We start from the raw sequence: 25428 nt of genomic DNA, 5'->3' as shown, positions 1-25428 counted from the left end.
GTACGCCTGCCGTATGCCCTGCTCACCCGATGGTCGGGCTGGGGGAGCGTCACAAGGCGGGGAGAAGGCATGCTCACAGGAGTAATTCATGATCCAAATCTACACCTGCTTCCAGCAGGTATAGATGTAGTACGCCGGGCACAGGTTTCGGTGTCCGGCCGTCCGGATTCACTAAGAAGCGTGCACAGACTCTTTAGGAAATGAAAGGTGGAATCTGATTGGTTGCTAGGGGCAACTGAGCCAGATTCACTTTACACTGTGTTTGATAAATCTCCCCCTTTGTGTAGCAGAATTTTTTTTGTATTTTTCTCTAGGTCTGTGCCTCCACACAATCCTATCTCTGAGCTCTACAGGCAGTTCTTTCCTCCTCGTGGCTTGGTTTTGTCAGCTGTGAGACCTAATATAGACAGGGTTTGTCTCTTTCTAAATCCTGTCCAATCAACTGAATAAATCTGAATTAGACTTGCACTGAAGTTCCCTGTTGCCCACAGCAGAACCTCATTGGTTCCTACAATGGCATACTCATCGTAGTGCCCACAGTGCCTGTCTTATACTATAACAGAACACACATATTTGTTCCTTGATAAGATGTTCTCTCCTCCAGTAATCTACATATAAGTGCCCTTTCAGCTGCTGACACCGAGCACTTTTGCTTGATGGCTTCGTGCAGTGATGGACATTATATCTATCAAATGTGCTGTAAGGAAATACAGCTGGCTTGCACTGGCTTCATATTGCAGGACCATATAAGAAGGTAACCTTGTTGGTACACTCTAGGTACAGCGTTGCTGCTGCGGAGTGCCTGGACTGAAGAGCTGTGGCATTCAAATGCATTCATGTAGAAAGAAAAAAGTCCCGCACTCACTGATCTGTATGCAGACTTGCTGCTTTATTCCTTGGCTATCATCCTAGCAGGGAGGGGATGGTGAAGGGTGCAGGCGTTTCTCCTGAAGTGATGTCCGTGTCAGGCTAGATGCCTTTCTTCCTGGCCAGAAGAAAGGCATCTAGCCTGAAACAGCTGTTGCATTGTGAGACACGCTATGTTATTGACAGAATAATATCTAACAATTCAGGTGGGTTTGTAACGTTTAGATGACAGTAGAGAAAAAAGTTGGAATTGAACGTTAGAACAAAACTTTCCATCAAAAAAAGTTTGGGTTATGTAGAAGCCTTCACTTGAAGGAACCTCCCCTGGCATAGACAAGGAGTAGAAACCTACATAAGATACATCATTTTACCTCTGAAACATCTGCACATTTTATGCTTACACTGAGAAAGGGTTCACTCCTCGGGCATGTTGTAAGCAAAACATCTGCTGGTATTAATACAGAGGTAGGATGTATGAGGCCGCTCTGTCTTGCTGAAAGGAAATTCACAACATAATTAAATCTCAAGTCATTTTCCTTAACAGGAAAATATCAAAGTTTGATTTTAATATGTTGTGTAAAATTAAACCTAAGCATCATTTATATCGCACCAATACACAGTATTGTTTTCACTACAAAGGACCATCTTATGTTTTATAGAACATTTTTAGTACTTTCAAACAGGTAGGGTCACCCTTGGCAAACATGACAAAATATGGTGCCAAAACGATAAATCTAAGGTATAGCAATAATAAGTAATTGTTATGTAAGAAGTGGAAGAACTGCCATAGTACATATCCAGAGATGTGGGGAACTTCAGACTCTTAGGGCCAGTTCAGTTCAGGCCACGAGTAAACACGACGTAATTCTGCCGCGCTCAGTGTGCTGCTTTAAGTGAATGAGAGGGCGCGCGCTTGTCTGTTGCCGCCGCTCTCCGCTCAAAGAACTAACATGTGGCAACAGGCTAGTGATATCTGGCTATTTCCATGTTTTGAGACTCGCAATCGAGGCTCCACGGACTCTTGTTTTGCATATTTACCTTTTTGGGGGCATCAGTGGAGACTCTTGATTGAGTACTTCATTGAAATTTTTCACCGATCTTCTTGAGTTCAGTGATTACTGTGTTTTGTTGGTTCATCCTAGCACTCCCTAACTAGCTCCTGAGGCCACAGGACACACCTTGTGCAGAATGTGGGGATGATGATGCCCACACACTGCCTGTGCCGGGACAAGACTTATTACCTTATAGGCTAAGATTATAATACGAGCAGTCCGGACAGCCACCCGGACGATCCATATTATAATCCGACGCGACATCCTGTGGGCCAGCTTTAAAAAATCTTTAGATTTGCTTGGTGGCCCAAAAATTCTGGAAATGCAGGACAGATTCGGCCCGCGGGCCCGAGTTTGACATGTCTGTGTATAGTCTCAAACGTACACTTTTTTGTCATTCATAGGGTTAAGAGGCCCTATGAATATGCTTGGCATATGTAACGGAAGCTGGCCAAGATTATAAGCCAAAGAGATACTGCAAAGGCAGAGTAAACATAGCCTAACCCTAGTTTTTGAAAAAAGTAGCTGGGAACATAGACTCATCATAGTACGGGTTCGTCAAAGCTGCGAAACCGAGGTCACCCAACTGTTCTTTCCCCCACGTTGTGTTGTTATGCCTGAATAAAGCCGGATTGAACACTGCATCTGTGAGTGCAGTCCTATATTATTTCTTCCTGGATTATTTGTTAAAAGGGTCAGTTCTGGGACTGAGCACCGCAGAGCAGCTGGTGGACACGGCCTTCTAGGACCGGAGAGTGGGGAGCCAGGCTGTGCGCTTTTCTTTTCTTCTTTTTCAATTGTCTAATCATAGTCTTTGCACTAAGAAGCTGGGAGCATAGCCTAACTGTAGTGATACCACTAAGAAGTTGGGAACTTAACCTAAGCCTAGTTTGTTTTTGTTTGTTTTTTAACAAAGCGTCTGGGAACATAGCCAAACCCTAGTCTTTGAACTAAAAAGCTTGAAGCATAGCTTAATTGTAGTCCTTGCACTGAGAAGCTGGGAGTATAGCCTAACACTAGTTTTTACACTAAGAAGCTGGAAGAATAGCCTAACTGTAGTCTTTGCACTAAGAAGCTGGTAGCATAGCCTAACAATAGACCTTGCACTAAGAAGCTGGGAGTATAGCCTAACACTATTTTTTAAATTAAGAAGCTGGAAGCATAGCCTAACTGTAGGCTTTGCATTAAGAATATGGAAGCATAGCCTAACAACCGTAGTCTTTGCACTGCAAAGCTGGGAGCATAGCCCAACCCTAGTCTTTGCACTGAGTAGCTAGTTAATATTTCTCATTTGTGTTTCTATCTCCTACTTAATGGGTTTCCTTTTAGTTGCATACAGAAAGCAATGAAATACATGTGCACAGATTTCTTCCATCTCTACCAGAGATACCTAGTCCAGCATCTACTGCATTCAGACAATTGCACATTATTAATCTAAGGATATATGTGTAGTAAACAAACACAATGGCAGTTTTATAAATCTGACTGATAGGAAGAATAAATCCAGGCTGATTTATGCACACTCCGAGTGAGAGATAATAAGAATCCCCTCGCAGCTCATAACACTGGCTGTGCTTGGCTAGTCATGCACTATTCCCCGTAGACCATATAATCTGTGTGAATTCCTGCCTGGAAGGGATCAGTTAGCCACATGTACAGGAAACAAGTCTTAATCATTTGTTTAAATCTGCATATTAAACCTCCTCTACTTCTGTGGGGTAAGCACATTTTTCTAAATTTCAATATAGTTTCAGCTTTTAATTTTTTTTCAGATGCAAAATAAAAATATTTCGGCTTCATTTTCATATAGGGTGTCTCTAGGCTAAGATGCAAAGATTTGGGAACTCATTCAAGTTTCTTGTACGTAATTCTTTATTAGGAACCGGTTGTTTATGGGTCTATGAAACAAAACGGCAATATCAATTTGGACACCAGAGCAAGAAAGTATAAGATTGAAGTTCATATCTGATATAAAAGTGCTTCCTGTGGCAGCGTACAAGGATGGATGCTGAAAATACTGCCTGGAGTTACTACAGCTATAGGAAAGTTATTCCTCACAGCTGTTGTAGGACTAGGAATATATAAAAACAGCAAATGACTGGTGTACAAAAGAAGCCATCTGAGCTTCAAAGAAATGAGCGGCGTAACAATAAAGAGTTGGCTATAACAAAACTGATAGACCTATAGGATGGAAATATGACAGCACAGCAATAGCAGTCTACTGTAAAAACCATCTGTCCTAGAGATGAAGAATTTGATGCCTTTGTCCGATTTAAAGAAAGCAATGCACTGGTGGATTGTGGTGGACTGCACTTTATGAACTTTTTGTGGGGTAAAGTCCCTGGTGGTGCAGGGGTTAGTATTGGGCAATGCAGTCTATTGTCTTTGAGATATATTCTTTATTGAAACATGGACTAATGCTTAATGCCATATACTGTATAATATATCATTTCCAAACACAGTTTCACAATGAACTCTTCTATCTAGAAGAAACAAAAATCTTCAAATAGCAGGTTTTCTACTTGACTACAGAAGCTGGTAACCTGATACCAGTGCTATGGCTCAGGGGTGTACCTGATTTATGGCCTATCAGCCTCATATTTACACCCCCTGGATCACACTCCTACTGCTTAATGGTGCGTTTACACTGAGCGATTATCGTTCAAATTTTCGTGATAACGATCGCGATAATCGGCTTGTGTAAACACTGCATACGATCAAGCGTCGAGCAATAAATCGTTCATCGTGATCTTTCAACATGTTTTAAAAACGTTGTTGGTTGTTTGCAGAAAATCGCTTTGTCTAAACAGTCTTTCAACGATTCACCCTGTGTGTGAGATAGGCTTAAGCAATCTTAAAATGATCGTAATAACAATTTTTCGTTCCGTCTAAACACTAACCGTTAGAAAAAACACATTGTTACTTCAAAATTGGTAATTGTTCAATTGCTCAAATTATCGCTCCGTGTGAAGTATGTAAGTTCTGTACTAATCAAGGCCGTTGTTTCCGATTTGCAACAATTGCCGTGATTACTACAGAATCATGTAGTGCTGCAGCTAATGGCATCCCGGCCGGAGTGTATACACATAGGGGGACATTTATCAAGCGTACGCCAGGGAGAAGGTGCAGATTCGCTCCTCCTCTATGGCGTATGCCTGCTGTATGCCCCGCTCGCCCGATGGGCGGCCTGGGGGTGTGTGACGAGATGGGGAGGAGGCTCGCAGGTGTAAATCATGATCAAAATCTACACCTGCTGGAAGCAGGTGTAGATTTTGCATGCCGGGCGCAGATTTGGGCGCCCGGCTGGCCGGATTCACTAAGAGGTGTGCGCCTCTTAGTGAATCCTGCCGAGGGAAAGGGGGCAGGGCCTAACATAAGACCGGCTTACTTGTACGCTGGTCTTCATAAATCACCCCCATAGTATACACTTTGGCCAGGATCCCTAGCGGCACTGGAAAAAACTGACATGTGCACGCAATGAAGCTCTCGCTGCAAGCTCCATTGTGTGCAGTGGGGAATTCAGATGCAGGCACACACTGTTGCGCCCGCATCCGAATTCAGCGGCAAGATCATCCGGCTGGTACTGCAGTACTACGTGGGAACATGGCCTTATATACACAGCCATCTGATCCAGACCCACTGAAACTCATGCACACAGTTATCTGATCCTGACCCACTGAACTTCATACACACAGCCATCTGATCCAGACCCACTGAGCCTCATACACACAGCCATCTGATCCAGACCCACTGAACCTCATACACACAGCCATCTGATCCAGACCCACTGAACCTCATACACACAGCCATCTGATCCAGACCCACTGAGCCTCATGCACACAGCCATCTGATCCAGACCCACTGAGCCTCATGCACACAGCCATCTGATCCAGACCCACTGAGCCTCATACACACAGCCATCTGATCCAGACCTACTGGGCCTCATGCACAGCCACCTGAGCCCGGCCCACCAAGACTCTCATACACAGCTACCTGAGCCCGACCAACTCTGCCTTAGACTCACATCCCCTGAACCTGATTTACACCTTCTAACCTTCACATTCACGTTCACAACTTTCAAGTCCAGCATTCACACCCATCCATGACTATGTAAAGTTAGGATAGTCTACCAAATAGTAAATCCCATTTTCTTGGAAACAAGGGGGAGCACAGCAACAATATAAAAAAGCATTAGAATCAGGGTACACAAGCAGGGGCGTAACTAGGATTCAAGGGGCCCCATGAATCCTAGTGTTTAGGGGGCAGTGTATGCCCCCTCCCCACCTGAAGACACAGCTCGGCTCCTCAGAGAGGCTCTCACAGTGCAAGAACACCACCCCCCGCCCGGGACGGCGCGGCTAGTCAGAGCAGCTATAATCCACCCCCTGGGGATGGAGCAGGTCTTCAGAGAGGCTCTCACAGTGCAAGAACACCCCCCCCCGCCCGGGACGGCGCGGCTAGTCAGAGCAGCTATAATCCACCCCCTGGGGATGGAGCAGGTCTTCAGAGAGGCTCTCACAGAAAGGACGATCATCGGCTATTCATTCTCTCTATTCCACCGAGCGATAATCGGCCGAATTGGGCCGAAAGGGGCCGATTATCGTTCCTGTGGAATAGGGCCCTAAGTTTGGACCAACTATAAGTTTGCCAGAATTTTGCACCTGATTTTGGCGCATGGTGCAGCTTAGGCCGCGCCATCTTTTTGGCCCCATCAGCAATTTGTCTAAAAACCGTGATCAATATAATTTACATTCATTAGCTTTGTTTGATATCATTTTATGTTTTTGTATTATTCACTAATCAATAAAATCAAATGTAATAAAATAGGTTTACCTTTATTAAGCTGTACCGGCATGCTCTCCGATTTCATCAAGCGCTGCTGATTTTGCTGCATGGGCTGAGATATGGCAGCGTGATATGAAGAGGGCTCCATGACCGATTGAGTTGGCATAGCCGCCGTAAAACTAGCAATTCCAGCATGATGGGTTACGGTGGTGTTTGATGGTAAAGTCATAGGGTTCATAGGTCCTCCAGTTGGGATGGCTGGCCCAATCAGCTTCCGTCCAAAACTAAGTAAACTGCTGGACACTTTGTTTATATTAAGGGGGGCAGGTTTGGTGTGTGCACTAGAATGAAAATGTGATCATCAGTTATACAGTGTATCTTAAAGACACATATTCTAATTGAACTAAAATCTAACTTCTCCAGCCGCCAGGAGTCAAATGCTGACTGGTTGGGTTCAGAGAACCTTGCCAAACCTGAACAGTTCGACAACCTCGCTCAGCACAATTTATGAGTACAAAGGTTATTGTTAGGGCATAGTGTACCTATGTATGTCGTAATGGCTGTCAATAGACCATGGGCCGTTTATCCATGGCATAGATTACTGGGAATCCCTGTAACGCAACTAAGAGGGGACTCTCTCCTTTATTTTTCCTATTGTATGCAACAATCCACTATGATCATGGAAATCAGGGGTTAAACAACATCTTTTAGAGGTTTCTCTAAACTTTGCTATTAGAGTAGGACTCTGTCTATGTATTATAGACGTAGTCCTGATCCTGATCACACAGACACAATGACACTGTTCATGTGATTGTGGCAGCTTAATAATATACTGCAGGCTTTAGTGGACGGTGGCTGTCACTATAGTACTATGGCATGGGGCATAAAGAGGTTAAAAGGGTGTGACCACACACATATTTTTACCACCTATTTATGGGATAGTTAACTTCTCCTCATGAGTAAGAATAGGAGACTGAGAAACCCTGTTTTAGTGATTGTAGAGGTCCCGGTAGGCCCCGGTTAATAATACATAACCTTCTTTTATTTCCTCATAACAACGTAACAGTTTAACTTCATATATTACACAGACGGCTACAATACAAACTTTGAACCGAGTTTACATTCAAGTTAAAAGAAAACCATAATGCAATGGCATATTACTGTGTTCAGTAATCTAGGTATATTACTAGTCCAAAATAGAAGAATTTAGGAATACTGACCGTGACCTGTTCATCAAATCAAGTCCACGTGCTTTGTAGTAGTCTAAATTTTGTTGGAATTGATAACTCATCGGTCTCGGGTTTTTCTGTGAATTGAAGAAGAGAACTTTATTTATTATACTTACAAAAAGTCACATCCTAAACAGAAGATTATAATTACGTTTGAATAACTAGTCAAATACAGAATTTGTGTACCTTTTATTTAGAACAAACAGAAAAACATAAAGGAATCTCTTTAAAATCTAGATTATCTTTTTGTATCATGGATTTTAACTTATCTTATATCCTCTGTATATTGACCATTAACTGCACCTTTGGGTGGTTGTTGTAAGGGCTTGTCCTGCCCCAGAAAACATATTAAATGGAGTCATACTCAACGGAAAAAAAAAGTCATACTCATTTGCCTAAATCCCCTGTGGCTGTTAGGCTGGGTTCACACTACGTTTTTGCGGGGGGTTTTTTTGGCAAAAAACTGATGAAAAAAACGGATGCAATTGTGTGCATTCGTTTTGATTCCTTTTTCCATTGAACTCCATTATAAAAAAAAAAAATTGTTCAAAACGAATCCGTTTTTTAGCATACAAAAACACGTGGTCAACCTCATTTTTGTGTCCGCTAAAAAAAAGGATGTTTTTATAATGGAAAGGATATTAAGGATATTTTTATAATGGAAGTCAATGGAAAAACGGATCAAAACGGATGCACACACACGAATCCGGTTTTCCTATCCGTTTTTTGCAAAAAAAACAGATGAAAAAAACGGATTACAAAAACGTAGTGTAAACCCAGGCTTATTTTGACATCAGTCTCCATTGTTCACGACTGCTTCTTGATTCCTATGATGTGTCAACCTCACAGAAGCCAACATACACACACACACGGCAGGTCACTGTTGTTGGCAGTGATTGGCCGAACAGCCAGTTCCTGCAGCATCAATACATCACAGAAAGCAGCAGTGGGCCACAGGGGAATGGAGAAAGAGGCTAAGACTTGCTTTTTTTAACCTCCATTTTCTTTTCTGGGGCTCGACAACCCCTTTAAAGGGTTCCTGTATAGCCTGGTTTTTCAAACAGACATAAAAAGATTCCACAATGGGTGGGTTTCGTGCATGAGCCCATTTCTAATTAATGAGACTCTTGTACAGACAGTTCAGCACAGACTTTACGCTTTAGAGGTTCCACACATTTTAGGGCCCTTAATTTTGTCATGTGAAAAAACTGCCAGATTTATTAAGGGCAATAGGACACATTAATAAATCTATGTAGGCAGAAACACGGCACTTCCAAAACGCTTTATGCTCGTAAAAGAATTTTTTTTATTCAAATGAATATGAAGTGTCACAATCCAACCAGGAAAATAAACGTAAAGGCAAGGCTACTGGCGACGTTTCGGTCGTGCGTCCGACCTTCCTCAAGCCAATGTAGCAACACTGCAGCCTGGGCGAAGTATAAGGAGATAAATCTGTCAGTTTGAAAAACCTAAACCAGACAATCTTAGTAAATCAGCCCCATTGTTTTTAAATCAACTGGTGACAGAATGTTATACAAATGTAAATGACTACTATCTAAAAAGAAAATCAAGTTGTGCAGTACTTATCGATTGCTATATGACCTACAGGAAGTGGTGTATACTTTCCAGAATACATCACTTCTTGCAGGACATACAGCAGCTGATAAGTACTGGAAGGCTTAAGTTTAAAAAAAAATAGAAATAATTTACAAATCTGTATAACTTTCTGCCACTAGTAGATTTCAAAACTTTTCTTTCTCCAGAGTACCCCTTTAAAAAAGACAAATGTCAATCAAGTTTAATCTCTCACAGATTTTAAATACTCTGTGAGAGATTTAAGTACAGAATAAGGCAAACATTACCAGGGTGACAGCGGCCAGTTATACATCTAGTATAGAATAATATTCTCTAACCCTTTAAGAGCAGCATGTTACCAGACTGGCTTACATCACCATAACTCTATACCTCCTTTTGTAAGAACCCAACCAACATGAATACTAACATTCAACTTCGCCTTTAATGGCATTTACATTAAAGGGGTACTTGTAATTTACATCTATGTGATTGTAATTTACATCTATTTAAAAAATCTTAAGTCTTCCCATACTTATCAGCTGCTGTATGTCCTGCAGGAAGTGGTGTATTCTTTCCAGTCTGACACAGTGCTTTCTTGAGATTTTTAAATAGAAGTAATTGACAAATCTGTGTAATTTTCTATCTGCCATGCCATGCACCAAATTAATCTTTCAATGAAAATATATTATAATAGCCAAATCAGTGATATTGCTGTACAATTATTTTGTATCCCAGTGCTGTATTTCTCATAAATGTACGTCTGCTTTAGTTGAACAAAAAAATGGTGTCAAAAATAAAAAAGATGAATGCGCCGCCATCTTCATGTCTGGCTGTGATAAATCAGCCTCAGATGATAAACTGTAAAGTATAGTTGAAGTGTGAATGTTGTTTCCATATTTCACATGAATTGTCATTAGCATATTTTTTTTCAGCTGGTAAAAGGCGGAATTGTCATAAATCACAATATAAAAAAAAATTCATAATAACAAGAAAACACTTTCATAAAGTCAATGACCCCCCACTCAATTAAATTACAGCAAAGTACCCCCAAGGATATAACCATAAATCTGCACCTATTAAAAGCAAAGAATGAGGACAGTGTAAGCCCTGCTTAGAGACAGCTGGGTACCCCTTTATGGTATATACACAAACATGATATACCATTAGAATAGGATTTTTACCCCAAACTTTAATAGTCAGTGACATGCAAAACATTTACATTGCACCAGTTTTCAATCCTGAGAACCAATGTGACCACTAGGTACAGTTGGGTAAATTGTATGGCTGTATTCTTCACTCCCAGGCTGGCTGCCCAGTGTATACTGTCTCACTGTAGGAAGCAGGCTTTATAAAACTCCCCATACTATTTCCAGCAATTAGTAAGCGTCTTTGCACACACAATGAAAGATAAAATTTTCCCCTATAACATATCAAAAAATGTTTTATTTTTAATTTTTTTTTGCTACCTTGGGAAGTGTCCAGGAGGTTGGCTCCAGCCAGTGACAGCCCTAGATGTTAAAGGTGCTACATAGTATGCATAAAAGATTATGCATTGCTTACTACCTTGTTACCCCTGCTTTTCGTGCTTGCACTCTCTCGCTTATGCCAAGTGCACGATTATGATATTGTTGCATGATGTATGATCAGTGTGTGCACTTTTTCGCCGTGTGGATCTTATGTAGCTGATTGAGGGGAATGTTTTACCCAAATTGAGCCATTAAAAAAAAAGAAAAGAAAAAACAAATCAGCATATAATTAAAAAGCCAAAACACTTAAAGGAGAAAATGCAGGGGAGCAGGGGAAAATGCATTACATGTACAGACTTACCTCTCATAGTGTCCGCAGTGAGTGGTGGGGCTGGCCTCGGGACCCCTGCCAGGCTTCAGGATCTCAGGCGCTGACACATCACGACCCAGCTGATGGACTAGCTGCTCAGTCAGTCAATGAGTGGGGCGGGACATCAGGCCGGTCCAGAGGCCGGTCCCGCCACTCACAGCGGGCACGGGGAGAGGTAAGTCTGTACTTGTAATCAATTTCCCACCTGCCTACTTTTATAAATTGCAGGACTTCTCCTTTAAACCTTGACTCCTTTTTAGGCCAAAAACTAGCGTGCATACTGAAAAGTTACACAGTGGTACAAATAATAAAAGGGGCAAAAGGGGCAGCATTAGGAATGATCCAGGAACATTTACTGCTGTTTGAGCTTTGCACAAGTGTTAACGATCCAGCCCATGTTCATTATGTACACAGAAGGGGAATAGGAAGCAATCTGCCTGGAGCATTCCTAATGATGAGGAGGGTGGGGAGGAAGGACAGAGAGGGTGTGCCAGCCTAATGCATATACAAATGTAAGCCCCGGCTGTTAGACACAGCGCTGCCGGATTAAAAGTCGTTTTTAAAACAATAACTGCATCCCCTGCCGAACGGACCCCAGGACAGATCTTGGATTAAAAGCAGCTATCTGAAGGTACAAGTGGTTTGGGGGGGTCAGATTGTGGGTACAGAGTCACTTTAACCTCAAGCTGACAAGACTTTGGGACTTTGAGTTTTGCTCTTACAACAGGACAACCAAGTGATAAGCTGGGATCAAATTGCTAAAGAAGTGGAAAGCCAACAGTTTCATTGGCCGTTTCAGACAAGAAAGTTGGCATCATCATCCTCACAGGGCACAACGGTGGCCATAGGCCACAAATAGTTAAAGACCCTAGAAAACCCTATTGGCGGACCATTCAATTCAGTACTTTTTGTAAAAGGGTATAAGGAGGTTAAAGGTGATAGTAGGCAGAGCAAACCTGATCCTAAAGTAAGCGAACTGTATAGAACACATCACTACAAGGTACAAGTAACAGAAATAAGTCTATGAATTCGCAGATAAACAATATACAGGCAAATAAATAATGTAGGATTTCCTTGACACCTGGAAAATGTTGATGTTTAATAACTGACGCGGCGTTGAAGAATGGCATATTAAAGGATATATTTATCTTCCACAGCCAGCATTTTACTTTTTGAGATATGAATTGCATAGCAAGTTAAACTTTAATAAAGCTGAACCTTTTAAGACATCAATCATGCATTCATTTTCGAGATCTACATATAATTAAGACAACCGGAGCGCCTGTAAGTAAATAACAACATTATTGACTGATTACAGATTAGAAGGTATTTGATAATATTACAAATGCAAATGCAACCAGTGGCCACAAGATGGCAGGCACAGCCTTTGTCTTTTCGCAATTCACAAAAGGGATTCTGTGGTTCTTACTAGAAAAACATTCAGATTTGTCAAACTATGTGAAAAAGTACTGAACAAACTTATTGAAAGTATGCAAAAAAAAAAAAAAAGCAGTCACAGATAGGCACAAACATACACACATATAAGCTACACCAGTGACCTTTTCTGCTGCATGTAATAGACTGAGTAATGCTATGTATTTCTTGTTATGAATGAGCTGAGTGTCCATGCACATGTTTCAGATGTTCTGGATGGAAAAGAGTCCCGATGGAGGCAGCAAGGGAAGCAGTGTGCATACAGTTAGATACTGACATCAGTTATACAGGTATCACAGTACCATAATATTATATATATATATATATATATATATATATATATATATGTATATATAGAAAAAGAAATCATTCTATATTATTAAATAAAAGTGAGTAGGAATTGAGAGGGAGGAGTCAAATATCATAAATACAATTAATAGTCCCTTCATTTAGAGGGGAAAAGTCCCTAACTCATCATAAAACCACAGATAACTTTGGCAATTTGAATCCATCCTGTTGCCATGTTTGGGGGTGTCCCGGCAAGCTCCATAACCCCCCCCAGCCATTCTACATACATAATACGGTCTCCTACATTATATGGATAAGTGTTATATCTAGATATGGTATAATAACGAGATATGATATTTAAAAGTTATCTTTCTTGTGGTCCTTGCCTTGGTTGCAACTTTTTGACACAATACCCGAGGAAGCCGATGTGGCGAAACGTTCGTTGGGGTCTGAAGTGGGGTCCCCCTTATTCCGCGGTATACATTGAGGGCAGCAATTTCATCTACCGGAGCCTAAACCTACTCCTATCATTATACCTTTTTGGTTGTGGGTATGAGTATTAATTCTCTAGTCATTTTGGTGAGGTTTGCTGGCGGTATTTGGTGGCAATAGAATACATATACATATTGATGACAAATTGCATGCATGTGTGCTGCCACTATTGATCGGCTTGTTTGCAATTTTTCATAATGGCTGCTATATAATTTATATATTTGTTGTGAATTAATTGCTGCTTGCATAGCACACTTTATTATTGCACCTTAATATGATGTAACTATGATTATGATGCGGGAATAGAAGGGACCCCACTTGTTGTTTATGGTTTTAGGGGTGTTTTTAATCATGTTTCAAGATGCACAATAAAGATTATTTATTAATTGATTATAATTCTTGTTTTGTATTTCTTTTTTGGGGGTGTTGTAGGTGTTTACTAGTATCTTTTCCCCTCGTTTGGGATTAATTTGATTGGGGGTTTTCCTGAATTGTAGTAAATTTTTGACACTATGGGGAAGATTTATGAAATGGTGTAAATATACACCTGGTGTAAACTGCCCACAGCAACCAATCACAGCTCAGCTTTTTAGTTCTGGTAAAATTTAAGAGGAGCTGTGATTGGTTGCTGTGGGCAGTTTACGCCAGGTGTATATTTACACCCTTTCATAAATTTTCCCCTATAGCTTTTCACATATAGAGAGTAGAGATGAGCACAACTTGGGCATGCTCAAGTCCGATCATTCTGCATTTGTCTGAGGCAGTTGGATGCAGCCCTAGGGAGTCTGGGAAAACATTGATATAGCCATAGGTAGTAACCAAGTTTTTCTGGACTCCCTAGGGCTGCATCCAATTTCTTTAGCCACCAGTATTCAAAAGCAGCTCGAGGTGCGCTCAATTTACTTGTGTGTCTTCGATCGCATCTTTAGAGCTGACCATAAAATTGTTTGCAAATCTTTCAGTGTACACACATTTATTTGCTGGGATAAGGAGGAGTAGAGAGTATACGAATGATCGTAATTATCGACTATCATTCACGTATTACGTTGAGCAATTTCAGGTCATTGGCAAGAGCGCTCGCTTGGGATCCTTTAGTATTAGTCGGCGAAAACAAAGAATTGCTTCATCTAGTAGGATCCCTAGATTTTCTATTCTCTGCTTGTAAGTAAATATTAGAACACTAAGACGGAAACTTAAAGTACAGTATATCTCAAAGTTGCATGTTGACTATGTACCAATCTACAATATTTAAACATCCAAACACATCACCATTAGCGGTGAGCACAATAATTACTGATTGGTCGGTTCGCCAAGTAAAGCTTAGATCTATTACCCATGCATTCTAATGGTCGCTAAACACAAAAAGTCCTCCACCTCTAATCACCCAGATTCTGTAAGGAGGAAAATACATTTCATTCAGCAGCAACAACTGTAAATCATAACCATGTTCTCTTCTGTTCTATGAATCCCATCAAAAATGCTTCTCTTTAGTTGTGGTCTAGCTGTGTACTGGACCTTGTACTCTGTAATACTGACTGGTCCTACCATTCCATGGAGGTAAATATTCTTATTGTAGGAACTGCTTGAAAACTCTGGAGCTGAGGGGAATTAAGATTTTCTCATAGTGAAATACAGGCTCCTTTACGTACGTGGGGCAGTGGACAGAGAGTCATAAAATAGCTGCGGAAAATTGGACTTTCTTGGTGATTTTCTGCTTAATTATTGAGACTTCTCATTGTAATCATTTGTAGGTACATTAAAAAGCAAACTACGGGAACTCCTTTAAATACCAAATTCAAAAATGTATCAAAGTCTATTGACAAGTGAGTAGGATCTTGTTCACACAGTGCGGCCAAGTTCTTTTTTGGCGAGATTTTGGAAAACACACAAGTTGACCAAAAAGTCCCGTGTGAAGTCCCGTGTGTAGAGCCACCAGTCCTGTGATGTAGATAAAACAATTATTCAGCCCTTTGGTGACGTTTATAAATTTTCTTTCACATCATGTTTGGGGCTTCCATTAAACTGTCTATAAACAAGTCAATGGCTGATGGGTCCACAGGCTTCAACTGGCTGAAACTAGTTTAATTGTGTCTATGCTTGGTCCATTTACTGAACCTATGTGCTTTGTGTGTGTGTCTCAAAAACTTGGTTGACCATATGGATGGTCGGATGGGTAGAGTCTATACATATGCATTACTGTTATTTTGTCCTAAGAACTTGTCTAAGCCTGTTTTGAATACATTGATGCTTTCAGAAAATGACTATTGGCCAACCAAAGTCCATAGACCGTTGGAAACGCATCATTCTGTACAGTAGCATCCTATTTTGACACTTTTCCGACAGCCTGATGGATGCACTGAAACATGATGTGAATGTGACCTAAGAACCAGCCAATATAATCATACAATAGCAACTATAGGTATAGTAACACAGAGAGCACTGTGTAGCTATACAGGAGCTAGTCATGGAAATAAACCAGACCTGCTGTTCAAGGTACTGGGAAAGATGGATGACAACCAGTGTGTGTGACTTAACAGCTGCCATATTGGTTAAAATGGCTGAAGGCTAGTGTTGAGTGGAATTGCAGAATTTTTCGGGTTTAGCAGCGTTCTACGAAAGTGAACACTCAACATTTGACTACAGATGGCTGGAGAAGTTGGACGCCACCCTAAGGCTGCTAGAAAAACAACCTTCTCCAGCCACCGGGAGTCAAATGCCGAGCGTTTGGGTTCGGACGAACGACAGTTCGGCTAGTCTTCTGACTACTACTGACAGCGACTCCAGGCTTTATATTTCTATTGCTGCTGAGACAATGTCACTATTTGACTTCATAAACTTGTTATACTGCCTTGTATTTCTTCTGAAGGAGCTGGCAGGGTACCTGGATGTATCACTAGGAGAACAAGCAAATAGTACAATAACTGGTGAATGAATGAAGAAAAGACTTTGGCTACAGACATCCTGGCGTGTTTCCAGCCCATAGATATTTCTCTCTTCTATATTAATAATAAGCAGGCAGCTCTTAATGGAGACAAAACTGTTAGTATCAATTTCTGCAAACTGGAGTAAAAAAAAAAAAAAAAAGAAAAAAAGAAAAGAAGACAAGGAGGCAGTGTTTTATAAAACCACATAAAGTCTCAGCTCTCTCAGTTCTCAGGATTAAGCGTCTTGTTATTGAAAACAATGAGCAGATAGATCATATGGTGCACATGTGTTTTCAAAGGATTGACAAGCAATTCAGGACGAGAAACACAGATCTGCCATCTAAGTGCTCACATCCATTATTAGGAATAATGATCCTACCTGAATATATGAATAAGATGCAAGTATTACTTCGGCAGGGCAATTTACATTCCTGTGAGGTTTGCTGGTATTAAAATGAGCTGTTTACAGTACGGGGAGATTAAAAAGTGCACTTGAAATGCAATTTTGAAGGTATAATGGAAATGTGAGAACAAAATTGAAGAATTATTTCTTGGAAATTTAAGAGACAGAAAAGTCCCATGTTTTGAGCGCCAATCCCTCTAACAGGACGGCGTGTTAACCCTTCTTAAATGAACGTGCTGTCACTAAAAGAAGTGGGCAGTCCGCAAGTTACTGGGACTCCGACACTGTCAGTGGTAGAGATACCATACTGGGAGTGGTGTATGAAACATATAGATGCCATGTTAAATTTAGAGCTCTTGCAATATGTCTCACACATGTCTCCCAGGACATGACGCACATGACACACTATTCCCATGACTGCTCCTCAAGCCTTCAATAAGCTTATGTTAAAGTCACATTTCTTCCCCTATGCATTTTTCTTCCTGTAAATTAATGTACAGAGCTGCATATAGGTAAAATGAAGTGTAGCTATCACTGCGATTTCCTATTGCAATCACGTCTGCGCCATTGTCACGGGGGAGCATGCAAACCTATGTACTTTATGTAATATAATTCCAGGCATATTGACAGCTGGTAAGCTTCTGTATTTTCAGTCAGGGATACTTTGACGTCTGTAGAGTGTCTAATAGTGTCTGACATGTACGTAGCTGCAACCGATCCCATATACTGTACCGATAAAAATGCATACAGGCATGCCAGTACAGTCTACAGATTCACTACACTTAAATGATGTACATTTAGAGTTAAAGGCTTTGATTTATAAATGACCCCTAACTTTCGTAAAACCTCAAATCTATAGCTTACTATTTATCATTACTTAAGTGGCCACATAGTAAATGGAACAGGTTAATAACAACATTGTAAAATATGGGTCTGCAGCTCGGCCCTGCTTATTGGTCATTTGAGGGGCAATTATGAGGAGGCAAGTGAAAACGGTTATCCCAAGATAATAGTTATGTCCTATCCTATATCCATGTTTTCCCAGACTCCCTAGGGCTGCATCCAACTTCTTCAGCCACTGGTATTCAAATGCTGAACAATTGGACTTGAGCATGCTGAAGTTGCGCTCATATTTAGCAATGTTCACACTTGGCCGCCATTCAATCTATGCATGGCTGCTGTGCTGCCAGTGTTGGGGCAGGGGTTGGAGGGAAATAAAAAAGAAGTTATAGTCACCTGTCCCAGTGCCCACACAGACCCATAACCCGCTCCTGGACAGATGACAGATGCCCGCTCAGCCAGTCAGTGACAGGGGTGGGACACCGTTGCAGTCACTCAGTGGCTAAGCAGGCTAAATACCACCCGTATGTGATGTTAAACCTGGGTTGTGATGTACCCGAAAGAAGATGACAGCCGTTGGGGTCCAGAAGCTCCATGATGCAGCGCAGTGAGGGCAGTGGGAGCTGTAAGCACATTGTCTTTTTCAGCCCCCCCCCCCCCCCAATTGACACCCTCAACCCTTCCCGGAGCATTGTCCTTTAAAGGGGTATTTTAGGGGAACAATTCTTTTTAAATTAACTGAATCTATTTAAAAAAAATAATCAAGTCTTCCTTTACTTATCATCTGCTGTATGCCCCACAAGAAGTCATATCATTACCAATCTGACATGGTGCCCCCTGCTCCTTTTCCGACACGCACAGAGGTGGCAGCAGGAAGAACTGTGTTGGAAGAACTACACAACTTCATGCAGTCCATACAGCAACTGGAAGGCCTGAATTTTATAAACAGAACAAATCTGTATAACTTTTTGGTACCGGTTGATCTGCTGTCCCCCCCCCCCAGCAGAAAACTACAAATAATCAATATTATATACCTGTGGTATTTTTAATGTATTCAACTATAGTATTATGTAGGCCGTACATAATAGTACTATTTGGGTTCATCGGCACACTATTATTTGGCTGACATATTATTTTGGCACTGTGTGGTGGTATCATGCAGGCGGTACATATCAGCATTGTCTCAGCTCTTTATGGCAGTACTGTGTGCACTAAAGGGTAGAGGTACATTCACACATACAGGATCTGGCGCAGATTTGATTCTGCAGATATCAATGTAACTAAATGATGGAACACGGCATCAAATCTGCTGCAGATCCTGTACGTGTGCATGGCCCAGAGACTCATTTCTATAAAAACAGCCCTGTGTACACAGCAGCATTCGAAAGTGAGGAAAAAGCTTATAGCCGAATACTGCCGCACTTCTCAGGGGCCCAATCTTGTAGGAGCTGGCCTTCAATAATGTAATAACCATACAGGTAAAAGTGACGGTGACTGGCTATAAAATTTACTTGCCATTTATTTATTGACAATAAATGCTGAGCAATATCATTGAGTGCAATTACACTAACTACTCTGCAGAAAGTGACGGAGAAAATGGCATTGTTCTCGCAGATATTTATCACCTGTCTACAATACAGCACATTTTTACTTTAAAGCAAGAGCGTAAATAACTGGAACAAATAAATTTTACCCAACTACCCGCAGAAATGTCAGCTGTATTTTGCACAGTGCTTTGAAGAAGTCAAGGCTCCTCCATTAAATATGACAGACGCCTGATGAAATAAAGCACCTGCCCTTAATATAATATCAATCTATACCATCAACACGGCAAAAATAAAGATTAATAGTGATATGCCACATGGCATAGGTGCTGCGGCTGTAGGCTGACAAGCTTCTAACCATTAGAAGGCGCTGAGCTTTAGAGTGTATATACTAAGACCAACTTCAAGGCTTTGTTTGTGGATATTCACCTCAATAATCACTCTAAAATATCTGACAATGGTTATTTTCTCGGGAATCTGTCATGACACCCATTTTGCATAATCCAGGAGTCATTGGGGTGGTCCCTGGCAGATTCTACCCACCCTGCCGGCCACGATTAACAGATCTCACCCTATACCCAAACATATATCCATAAATCAGGGCTGGTGGGGATTCAGGGATGAACCACCAGGGACATCCACAATGACTTCTGGTTCAGGCAGCATAAAAAATGATAACAGGTTCTCTTTAAAGTTAAAGTCTAAATACCAGTGTTTCTGCAAGACACAATGTTCTGTTCTCATCATTAACCCCTTAAGGTCAAAGCCTATTTTCGTTTTTGCGCTTTTGCTTATTCCATTTTAAGTTTAAAAGTCCATAGCGCTTGCATTTTTTCACCTAGAGACGTATATGAGCGCTTATTTTTTGCGAAACCAATTGTACTTTGCAATGACAGGCATTATTTTTCCATAACATATGCTGCGAAACCGGAAATAAATCATTTGCGCTGTCAAATTGAAAAAAAAAACGAATTTGTTTTGATTTCGGAGAGTTTTGCATTTACGCCGTCCGTCCTATGGTAAAACTGACTTGTTATGCATGTTCCTCAAGTCGTTACGATTACTATGATATATAACATGTATAACTTATATTGTATCGGATGACCTGTAAAAAATTCAAACCATTGTTAACAAATATACGTTCCTTAAAATCGCTCCATTCCCAGGCTTATAGCGCTTTTATCCTTTGGTCTATGGGGCTGTGTGAGGTGTCAGTTTTTGCGCCATGATGTGTTTTTTCTATCGGTACCTTGATTGCGCATATACGACTTTTTGATCGTTTTTTATTACATTTTTTCTGGATTTGATGCGACCAAAAATGCGCAATTTTGCACTTTGGAATTTTTTTGCGCTGACGCCGTTTACCGTGCAAGATCAGGAATGTGATTAATTAATAGTTCGGGCGATTACGCGCGCGGCGATACTAAATATGTTTATTTATTTATTTATTAATTTATATTTATAAAATGGGAAAAGGGGGGTGATTTGGACTTTTATTAGGGGAGGGGATTTTTTATTAATAAAAACACTTTTTTACTTTTTTTTTTACTGTAACTAGAAGCCCCCCTGGGGGACTTGTATATAGACAGCACTGATCGCTCATAGAGATCAATGCTGTGTATATACACAGCAAAGATCGATTAGATCGGTCATAGATTACTATGGCCTGCTGCAGGCCATAGCAATCTATTGCCGAGCCGGGATCAGCGTCATTCCGACGCTGAGGCCCGGCACGGCCAGAAGAACGGATCTCCCCCCCGCGATCGCATCGCGGGGGGGAGATCCGTCCCACTAGACACCAGGGAAGTGAGGAGGAGGAGGACCAGAGACTGCTTCTAACTTCTTCAGCGACCAGTAATCGAATGACAAAACTTCTGGGATTGGACAGACTTAAAGGGGTTATCCATCGCTACAAAAACATGGCCACTTTCCCCCCTCTTTTGTCTCCAGTTTGGGTGGGGTTTTGAAACTCAGTTCCATTGAAGTAAATGGAGCTTAATTGCAAACCGCACCTGAACTGGAGACAACAGTAGGGGGAAAAGTGGCCCTGTTTTTGTAGCGCTGGATAACCCCTTTAATTGCAAACTACACCTGAACTGGAGACAAGAGAGGGGGGGAAAGTGGCCATGCTTTTGTAGCGCTGGATAACCCCTTTAAGCATGCTTATGGGATGAGCTGCTGCAACTAATCCTTTATTAATGATAATGCTTTTTACTTGAACAGTGCCAACTGATTCCGCAGCACTTTACACAGTTTGCCTGTGCAATGATTCCCGCTGTCTGCCCGCTCCGTGCAGCGGGCGGATCTAGCCGGAGGAACGCCTGGACAACTGGGATACAGCCATAGCCATAGGCTGTATCCCAGTTTTCCAGGCGGTCCTCCCGCTGTATCCGCCTGCTGCACGTGAATCAGCGTGAATCCGATGCCGAGTGTTCGGGTTCAGCCGAACCCGAACCTCGGCGGGTTTGGACCATCCCTAATGTGTGATACTGCCTGCGGAGACTGCATTTGCTCTCTGATATGGGACTTACATTGATCTATATAAACACCCATAGTCCCATAACAATTATCATCCAGCTTACTATACACCACGTGGAAAGGTCTGCTAAAATATACAGTAGGTCTTGGGGGTTGAGGGGGGAAAAATTAATAAAAAGTAAGTTGCTGTGGTGGGAAGGGGATAATATGTATGGCTACCTTTAGTGTGGCGTGTCAGTGTACATGGTGGTAAACTGTACTCATGAGCAACACTAAGGACCCTATTCCACCCCACGATTATCGTTTAGATTATCGTTAAATCGTTCGAATCTAAACGATAATCATTCGGTTGAAATGCAGTTAACGATTAACGACCGAAATCGTTGATCGCTTAATAAGACCTGGACCTATTTTTATCGTTGCTCGTTCGCATTGAATAAGACATCGTTTGGTCGTTCGCAGTAGACACGAACGCAATAGCGAAGAAAAACAATCGCAAATACAATCATAAGTAACGATTATCGTTCCATGGAAATGAATAAACGTTTTCAGGTCTTTCGCAATAGCGGTCGTTTGAGGTCGTTAATCGTTGACAATTTTGCGAACGATAATCATCCGGTGGAATAGGGCCCTAAGGAGGAAAGAGGATAGAGGAGTATGTGGTCCAGAGAAGGGAAATGTAAGAAAAACAGGAAGTAAGATACGGACCGGCATGTAGATCGCAGTAGGAGCTGCTGTCAGCTCAGCAAATTCAAAAAAAAACTTTATCAGAAACTGTCACTTCCTGCTTGTGTGTCTGCTTCGTTGGTAAAGTCAGGGGGAGGAGGCTGATATGTTGTGTTGGGTGGGAGCTGAGACATGATGCTGACACCACACGTATTGTATACAGACACCCACTACCCGTCATTCAAAGAATTCTGCTCTGTTTCTTCCTTCCCACTGCCTCACCTCCCACAAGAACTTTACTTCCCTATGTCTAATGCTGCCCAGCTAAAGGAGAATACAGCTGCTTGTAAATAATTAAAGGGGTTATCTGGTAAGTAAAATATATGATGAATCCCCCCCCCAACCCGAGACTAACAATTCATTCCATACATATCATTACAGTATTTCTCTCCTTCCCTCAGTTTTGAGCATGCTGTTTCTGCTAAAGACATAGAAAACTGTGTGTGAGCTGCTGAGACTATATCTGCTTTAAACCCTCTCCTCCCCTCTGCCTTCCAGATGGCTGATGTAAACAACATCTATCTGTAACATTGTAGCAACTTTGTAATAAAGGGAGAGAGGTAATCACAGCAAATTCATCAGCAACGTGACCTCAGATTAACCCTTACAGCATTACAAAGAAGCTACAATGTTGCAGAAAAAGCTGTCCAGGGACTTACATAAGCTGTCTGGAAGGGAGGGGGCTGGAAGGGGTCGAGAGCAGAGACGGACTGAACGGCTCTCACACAGTTTTTTGTGCCTTCAGCAGAAAGCAGCAGCTAAAAACTAGGGGAACGAGACAGATAAGGTAAAGATATGTATAGAAAAAAATTGTTAAGACTCCAGGAGAGGTGATGATTTGTCATATATTTTACCTAACCAAATAACCCCTTTAAGATCATTTTTTTTACTATGAACAGCAGACAGACTGTGTACGAAAAAGCTAAGACAGGGTCTTTACAATGGACTATCTTAGCTAAGAAGTAGGAAGTCTCACAGAGCAGTCACATATTGTGATTGCCCAACTTCAGTTTCCTTTTCTTAGAGCTTTAAAACCTATTATTTCATAAACTTTTCCAAAAGGAGAGATGTTCTCTGTAAATTAGGGATAAATAATAGCATAGATGTTTTGCAATAAGCTACGTGTTCTGCTGTTTTACATATAATTTAGAAGAGTTTATGTATTTGTATGTATTTGATTACAGATGACAGGTATTTATCTCCTAATGCAAAAACTGTAGGGTGGAGAGGGAAGGAGACTCCAAAAACATTGGATAACAGGTGGACATTATTCTCTATACAGACACCTTGATAAGGATCCAAACCAGACCGAAACACTGAATAAATATTTCATCTGTGATTTTCACTAATGAAACAAACTTTCAAAGAAGTTTAAAGCGTAACTGTCATTTCAGGGTCATTTTTCTGAAAACATTAAATATCAACAGTACAAGCGATTTTAAGAAACTCTGTAATAGGTTTTATGTACTAAAAGAGTTTCCTTCTGTACTGAAAAAGCAATCTCCCAGCCTCCCTCCTCACATCAAATGAAGCAGGATTTCTGTGTCCATTATGTGGCTATGGAGAGGGGAGGGGCTGTTAGGAGTGACTGAGCACGGAGGATTTCTGCACAGCACAACACCCTGCAATCTTCTCTCAGTAAGTTCAAGCACCGACCTTTCTGACACCTGAATCCAGCGTTTTAGGTGCCCAGACAGTATAGAAACAGCTGACCTTCATGTCACCTCTTCCTGCTCCCTCATCTCCCTCAGCCCCTCCCCCCTTCATAGGCTTACAATGGAGAGAGCAGAGCCCGTCTTCACTGGCTTCTCTGTAATGAAGACGTGTTTGCCTGATAATGCACAGATAAGAAGTCAGGGGGGAGGCTGGGAGATTGCTTCTTGAGTACAGAAAAAGGCTTTTTTGGCTGATGAAACCTATTACAGAGTTTCTTAAAATTGCTTATACTACTGATTTCTGCAATAAAAAAAAACATGACAGTTACGCTTTTAGGCTGGGTTCACACACAGTATATTTGAGGCTGTATTTGTGAGGCTGTATAGCAACCAAAACCAGGAGTGGATTGAAAACACAGAAAGGATCTGTTCACATAATATTGTAATTGAGTGGATGGCTGTCATTTAATGGCAAATTTTTGCTGTTATTTTAAAACAACGGCTGTTATATTGAAATAATGGCAGTTATTTACCGTTATATGACGGCCATCCACTCAATTTCAACATTGTGTGAACAGAGCCTTTCTGTGTTTTCAATCCACTTCTGGTTTTGGTTGCTATGAGGACCTGACTTGAGGACCAAATACAGCCTGAAATATACGTAGTGTGAACCCAGCCTAAAGTAGTAAAAAGGAACTACAGATTTATTTGTACGTGTTGTGCGTGTACTTTTCTGAAATCTTTAAAGCATAAAAGGGAACAGGCTGAGTACGGTTTATATTGTGCATTTGCTCAGGTACTAGGTAGGCTCTAGGTAATATTTTGTAGTTTCCGATTGCATATTGTTAGGTTATCATTTGAGACTGTTGTATAGCAACATTTGCCAAGCAGTAGAACCATCCTAATTTAGATATCACCATAACTGAGAACCAAGGAAGGGCACAGGTATACAAGCTCAGTCAGTTTTTAAATGAAAGTAGTTTCATTGGTGGAGATGGTGATCAGGAGACTGGAACTACAGTTTGTTGTTTTTCTTTCTTAGGCTATGTTCACACGGCGTATCTGACCGGCCATTCCGTGACCCCGGCCGGGTCACGGAACGGCCAGTCTGTGCCCGGATCATCGGATGATCCGTCCGGCCGCGGAGCTCTGATGCGAGCGCATCAGCGCGCGCCCACATCAGAGCTTCCCATAGCCCACAGTGAAGCGAGCAGCCGGAGCCGCTCGCTTCACTGTGTGCACTGACAGGTCTTTCTGCGGCCGGAATTCACTAAATTCCGGCCGCAGAAAACTGACCTGT

The 25428-nt window shown here is 41.5% G+C and overlaps 1 protein-coding gene across 3 annotated transcripts in view; it reads right to left on the bottom strand.

The window, feature by feature from the left end:
- Positions 1-25428, bottom strand: part of TBC1D5 (TBC1 domain family member 5) — a 404938-nt gene that overhangs the window by 53590 nt on the left and 325920 nt on the right. For all 3 annotated transcript variants that reach the window (XM_069958701.1, XM_069958699.1, XM_069958700.1), the window contains 2 exons: positions 7925-8010; positions 6753-7045 (listed from right to left, as the gene is read on the bottom strand). In XM_069958701.1, coding sequence (XP_069814802.1) covers positions 6753-7045; positions 7925-8010 — 379 coding nt within the window. The remainder of the gene's footprint in view (positions 1-6752; positions 7046-7924; positions 8011-25428) is intronic.

The sequence above is a fragment of the Dendropsophus ebraccatus genome, chromosome 2 (assembly GCF_027789765.1).
Source record: "Dendropsophus ebraccatus isolate aDenEbr1 chromosome 2, aDenEbr1.pat, whole genome shotgun sequence".
Taxonomy (NCBI): domain Eukaryota; kingdom Metazoa; phylum Chordata; class Amphibia; order Anura; family Hylidae; genus Dendropsophus; species Dendropsophus ebraccatus.
Note: the sequence above shows the minus strand (reverse complement) of the source record. Positions and strands in the feature narration are given on the sequence as shown.